We start from the raw sequence: 6,767 nt of genomic DNA on the forward strand, positions 1-6,767 counted from the left end.
GACACTAAAATCCTAAAGGCAGTAAAATAATCAGGTTTCAAAAGTTGTTATATGGGTGAAATTAGGAATGAATCTCTAATGGGAGACAGCTTTCTGAATTCCTTTTGAAAGGAAGGTAAGAGTCAACAAGGCAGCTAATGTGTCGGGTGTGTATTTGTGGGGATTGTCACTCACATGCAACTGATGCCTAACAGAGAAAAACAAAGCTCACATTTTATATAATTTCAGTATAATATCTGAGAACTTCACTTGGGAAAGACAGGATTATAATCTCACAGACCTGTAGCTTTGGTTTAAGGGGTAATAAAGACTTGAGCTTTCAGTATTTACTTCTTGATCAAAAGATGATAATTAAGCATGCCAGGCAAAAACTTTGAAAAGGAAGTCCTTTCTCTGATTTGTAGCTCTAGGAAAGATTGCACTTGGAAGCACCAATGCTAATCAGAGAACTGATAGTGAAAAAAATCGAGCTGCTTCATCTTTCAAGAATTCCCATCATCCTTTTGTTGGAATTCCTTGAAAATTGCTAGTAGATTGGCCTAGTTCATTTTCATGTTTCTATTTCTAACTGATTTCAAATTAAGTACATTCAGCATTTTTATCTACTTGCCAACTCTGCCTTTTTTATCCTGACCTCTGTGAGCAGGAAATCCTTTTTTTCCTTGCATGTACCTAGTAGAAGTTTCCATGGTAAGTTAGGCTGGCAATGAGATCTTGGCATCCTTTACTACTGGAATAGATGCTCTCTAGCTTCTCAGCAAGATGTCAGGTGCTTTGCATTTAATAATCTGAAAATATACAGCTGAGCATACTACTATGTTTAGAGACTCTATCATACCTCATGCAGTGAGACCTATATAGTTAGTAATATCTCAGCAAGTTAATTAATTCCAGATAATGTTAATTAATGTCTGTAGATACATTAGGTGTCAATCACAACCCAAAAAAGCCATAAGAGTAAACCTATATGGTGCAGTTAACCCAGAAAAGTAATGTTTTCATAAAATCTTAGCACTTTTGGACAGAGATACATTAAACTCTGACTGTGGGTCTGACCCCTGAATTTGTTACAGCAACAGAGACTCTCTGCAAAACTGATGGTTCTCAAATAAGCCAGTCCTACATCTCAGAAGCACAGATATACAAATCTCAAGAAGCAGCAGTTCTTCTGTATCTCTGTGTCTCACTGGGAGAGATATTAGATGTCATCTGTACAAAATACATAAAAAAGTGTCTTGAGTATCAAGGTAAACAATGGCTCTAGAATTTGGATCTTGAGAAATCTGATAGAACATTGCTCAAAACAGAAATCAGGTACATTAATGCAAAAAAGGAAGGTTTTTCCCATAAGTGTATGCAATTGTCATGTCTGATTTCTTTCACTGTCTCACACTCCAGCTGAAATTCTTTTAGTTTATAATCAATATCACTTGGAAGGTTATTTGGTTTTCTTTTCCCCCTTCCTCTTTCATGATCTTCCACTGGGGAAAAAATGAACAAAAAAAACCCCAAAACAAAATGCAACCCAACCCAACCCAACCCAACCCACACTGAATTGTATACCAGCTCTCCTTACAAATCAACTCTGGCTTTTGCATGCCTTCTCCAAAGACTACTGAAAAAGAGTATTTTAAAACCTAAATTTTTTTTAATGGCAAGTTTTTATGTAGTTACTCTGTGCATCCTTATTGTGTGCATTTAAAATCTATTAAAACAAAAGATCAAACCATATAAATATATATAATAATATCGGTAGAGTGACAAAAAGTTTTAAAATTATGTGCTATATATTAGCCTTTTTGCATATGAAGAAATATACTTATATCTGCACTGTAAATTCATACTTTGGAAGATGTCTTCCTGAGTTCCATGGCAATAGTAATGTTTACTGAACATTGTCAAATGGTTTGAAATAGCTGAATATGAGTTCAAATAATTACAGCTGCTCCAAAGCTAAAGATAATTTAAAACTGTTCATATTCTCTCATCTTTTTATATCTTATTGCTACACATTAATTTTGGAACAAGTCTGGAAAGAATGGTATACTTGCTTTTATATTCAGCAGAGAAGGTGAAATTATAAGGAGAAAAAATGAGCACAGTATAACAACCTTAGCTGCTAATAAGCACCGAAGTAAGAAAAAAATGTTTTGTTCAAATACAGTTTCTTTCCTTTCCTAAGTGTAATAAGTACAGTAGATCTGGCACTATAATTTAACAGTTTATGAATACCAGAAAGTTGTTACATTTGTGATGATCCAGGGTTACAGATGAGATTTTCAGATAGATTTAATACCTTTTATTAGAGGTACCTTTTATTAGAGACACATTCTTTTTAACAGAAATGCTGTTAGACCCTTAGAATTTTATCATAACTTAGACAGGAGCAAAGGACTTCAAGCCTCTGCAAGGCTGGATGTTTCTCTGTGAAGCAAAGGTAGTTGTGAGCAAAAAAAAAGTAACAATTTTAAGAGCAGTGATATAAGGTTGGAGATAATGATATATTTTGGATCACAAGATATTTTATTTTCTGCAGACCTGATTATTTCAATTAATTAAAATAATTTGTAATTTTGTAAAAAATTTGTAAATTTGTAAATTAACAAAAAGCCTGGATTTTCACTGGGTTATTGCAAGATTGATGATGCAATTTCCTGGACTCCAGAATAATACTGTATGCTTTGCTGCCACAAATGACAGCCCAGCACTTATTGAAACAATGAGAGATTAGGAATCTGACAAAGGTACACAAATTGCTACCTAGAAGCTTGTTTGTTTCTTTAATTTGGATAAAACAGAGTGGCTGAAGTGCATAACAAGCACAAGTGTTCAGGGCTTTCCCAGATTTTTTGGAATGGTTCACAGGCAAGGATGACAGCAGAAGAGAAGCAGAACTGCCTGTATCCTCTGCTGGGCACTGATGACTAACACAAAGTACAGCCCATTGTCCAGATCCCAAAAGACAGAACTCAGGTACCTTGTCAGAATCTATGGCTCAAAATGTGATCCCTGAAAGTCTGCACTCATCAAGGTCAGAAAGTGCTAAAGGATCAGTAAACTCTGATGGCTCACCTAGCACTCTGTAAATCTGTATAGAAGCATTTTCATTGCCTCTCAATGTGAACTTCTCTGTATTAATCATTGAACTCTTTTCCCCAGTAAATCAAATTAATGGAAATTATGTGTGTAACTTCAAAGGATGCTACTACAGTAACACAATTCATTACACAACACAAACATGTTGCCGAACTGATGATCTGGGCTCCATGTGTGAGTTAAATCAAAGTTATTTAGCTAAATGATCAAGGCCTTATCCTGGGCCTTCTAAAGAGCTCAGAAACTTGCCAATTCATAGGGAAAAATTTAAGTATATAATATATCCTGAATTATTATGGTACAGTTTCTGTTTCCCTCAAAGATTCAAGCAATGGTTCTGCTGATACTGCACACTTTCCCTAAAGAGATTATTATGCTAATACGCAAGCTGTCCCATATTTGACTTCATCAGATTCAATGTTCTGCAAATAATCTCTAGCAGCTTTAGCCAGTGTTTATTTATATAAGCTGGTTGGGATGACTGAGTAGTGTTGACCATGTTTTCTATGCAACACTCTAAAACAGTGAAAGTGCACTTGGCCGAAAAATAGCAGCCTATACAGAAAATACATAGCATATGCAAAGTTCTTTCCTATGAGACTTATACTTAGTATTTACTCTGCTAAACTGTTCATCATAATTTCACTTAAAATATTTTATAATATATCAGGCATTTAGCAGGACATACTATCTTCCCTCCTTACTTCTCCTTACTCAGAAAGTTACTTAAGAGTGTGCCAGGTATTTCTGACCTATTGTTTCCTGAATACAACAATCCACATCTGCATTCTTTTCCCTTCTGAATAAATGGACTAATGAACTCTGCAAAAGAAGAGTTCAGATATCATGATAAATACTTACAGTCCATTCTGCATGTCAAAGCTGGCTGAAATGGTCACACAGTAGTCAGGACCTTGAAGTTAATTCTTTGTGTTAGATATGCACAGATCTCTGCTGTACAGTTACAAAGCTGAGCAACACAGAGAAAGGTGCTGCAGGAACATGCAGTGAAGACCTGTTTTCCAGGCTGTGGGATCAAACACAACCTTATCTTTCCTCACACCCAGCCAAGTGTTACTTCTTGCTGGAATGGGATGGAAATGAACTTAAAAACTTTGTTCATCTCGTAGTGGAAGGAAGGTGTAGTGGTTATTTTCAGCTCTGTCTGTAGCAGCACCCTCTTCAGCTTTTTGCTACTGGACTGCAGTTGCAGCACACTGATAATCTTTGCATCCCTCCTCTCATCCCCCTTTACCTGCACAGATTCATTTGAATGTCCACAAATTCCTACACTTTCAGTAACACTCAAACCTAGAAGTCTACACCATGCAAAATCTTCAAGGGAAATGAGGACTGTTAGATTAGAGCACTGCAGCAAAATAGGGTCTAACTTGCATTATATGGGACTTTGTGTGGCTGCCATCACAGTCAAAGGAACAATTTCCAATCCACTTTTCTGCGCCACTTTTCTTGCAATACTTTACTTTAGACACAATATAACTCATACAAGGCACAATTATGAGAGACACAAGCAATAAAAAATAAATAATAGTGATTTCAACCTGAAATTACTCTGAAATCATTCTGATGTTGCCCTCTTAAAACTTCCTGAACTTCATATCTCCTCATATTTTTGATTATCACTATGGATTTTCACTTTTGCACATTCCTATTTAAATTTTTGCTCCATCTTTTGAAAAGCATTTAAATCAGCTGGAGATATTCTTGGATTTGCATCTGTTGCTGTTTGAAAAAATGTTGTACTTACCAGCTGTCTACTTACCAATTTAATCTGCCATCTTTTAAAGACAGTAGGAAGAATTAATCTTAGTAAAACTCCAACTACAGTTGTCTCAAGGGTGGACTTATACAACATGTTTAATAACTCCCTCTTTATTTTTCACTGTAATGTCCCATAATGTTAAGGAAGTGAAGAATAAAAATATTTCAACTCACCATTTGCATTAAGTTTTATATTGGTTTGATTATCACACATTTTGTTGTAAATAAATAAGACTTCCAGGAGCAGAACAGTAGTCTTCCTACTAGCCTGCTTACTCAGAGTTACACCTGTGCTGTCGCAAAAGTGGAGTCTTAACAGACCGCATTAACAAGATTAAATGGAAGAAGTAATAAGGCACAGACTGTTCCATGTCATTAAAGAAGGGAAGAAGACTGCTGGAGGCACTAAGTAATGAAAAAATATTTTCTTTTGATACTCTATTAATCTATGCATTTCCTATTTAATTCAAATTATTTTAATTTTTTCCCCTGGAAATTCTGAATAAATCTCAGCTTTCTTTTGTCATCGGTTTTTGTTTCAGATATGTATAAAGACATGGATGACTAGAGTGGCAGATGTAAGATGCCAAATTATTATAGATAAAATCACCATGTTGTGAAACGTCATGAACCTACATCTTGCCTACTTGCAACCAGAGTTAAAAAATAAGTTTTCTTCCAGTGTTTTTAGATACCATGTGACAGACCTATCTGAATTGCCCTTCTTGAATCCCAGTTGCCCTTAGGTTGTACAGAAAAGGGGAACTTAGGGAGCAGATCTCAGTATGAATCTCTAACAGAGCTGCTCAGAGCCTGGAACTACTACATTTTTTTTCCCCTAGCCTTCTATAATGGCTAGAATTGCATCCTGTTTCATAGGTTACACGTGCAAAGACATGCAGTGGCTGTTATGCACCAAATGTGGTGCAGCTGAACACAAAGCAAGATTTACACAGGTTTTCTGTCAAGAATAAAACAAAGCAACAGTACGTAAGAAGAGAGCATTTCTACAAGACAATACATTCATTACATGCACTGCCTGCTACTAATTCACTTTTCCCTTTTGAGTCTTTGTGGACTTCCTGTGCTTTGAAAGAACTCCTTTCACCTCTCTGTTATATATTCCCAGGTTTTTCTGTGGCATTGTTACCCCACATCCAGGTAACATTTCCTTTTTAATCCATATTGCCCTAACCTTTTGCATAAATAAGTTGTTGGAATAAGGGATGATTCAGATCCTAACAGTTCTGTCTTGCTAACCACACATATCAATTTCCTTGGAATTCATGCCAAAGATAAAACAGAGAGAACTTAATTTTCAAGATTCAGTTAGCCTGATACATACAGAAGACTGTTATTCATACATACTACTCGAAAAAAAAGTCAAAAATTGCCATCTCACCCATCTTTACTTTGAATGCTTGCTTGGCTTAGATGAAATAACTGAGGGATTTTCAAATAAAGAAACCAATGCAAGAGAAAATATTAAGAGAGAGTTCTGAAGTTTATGAAAATAAGCAGAATTACTGGAAACTGAAAAGTACAGAAAACAAGCAAATACATGAGCTGGGAATTGTCAGGCTGAAAAAATATTTTCCCAATAATACAGAAAATGTTTGAAGGATAGTAAGGATGAGTTAATTACTTGCAACAACTCATTTAAATTTGCATAAGTATTACACAGCTATTTTTTTCATGGCTGTTCCTAGAACCAGTCACATATAGACCCACACATGTATTGCTCTGGGTTTATAATCTTAAATACAGTCTCCAACTCTTGGCCTGTGGCATTTTGATGAAAAAACATTTTCTAGCTTGGTAAAAAACAGTTCACTCTATTACTTCATTAATTAAAGCCCTTTGATGTTATGGTGCATAACTTTTCCCAA

At 35.6% G+C, this 6,767-nt stretch overlaps 1 protein-coding gene across 1 annotated transcript in view; it reads right to left on the minus strand.

Annotated features, from left to right (window-relative positions):
- The window catches only part of RORB (RAR related orphan receptor B), a 41,095-nt gene extending 36,003 nt beyond the window's left edge, over nucleotides 1–5,092 (minus strand). Inside the window, exon 1 of the mRNA XM_053932671.1 lies at nucleotides 5,053–5,092. Within this exon, the coding sequence (XP_053788646.1) occupies nucleotides 5,053–5,092 (40 nt within the window). The remainder of the gene's footprint in view (nucleotides 1–5,052) is intronic.
- Nucleotides 5,093–6,767: the final 1,675 nt, after the last annotated feature.

The sequence above is a fragment of the Vidua chalybeata genome, chromosome Z (assembly GCF_026979565.1).
Source record: "Vidua chalybeata isolate OUT-0048 chromosome Z, bVidCha1 merged haplotype, whole genome shotgun sequence".
NCBI classification, from domain to species: Eukaryota; Metazoa; Chordata; class Aves; order Passeriformes; family Viduidae; genus Vidua; species Vidua chalybeata.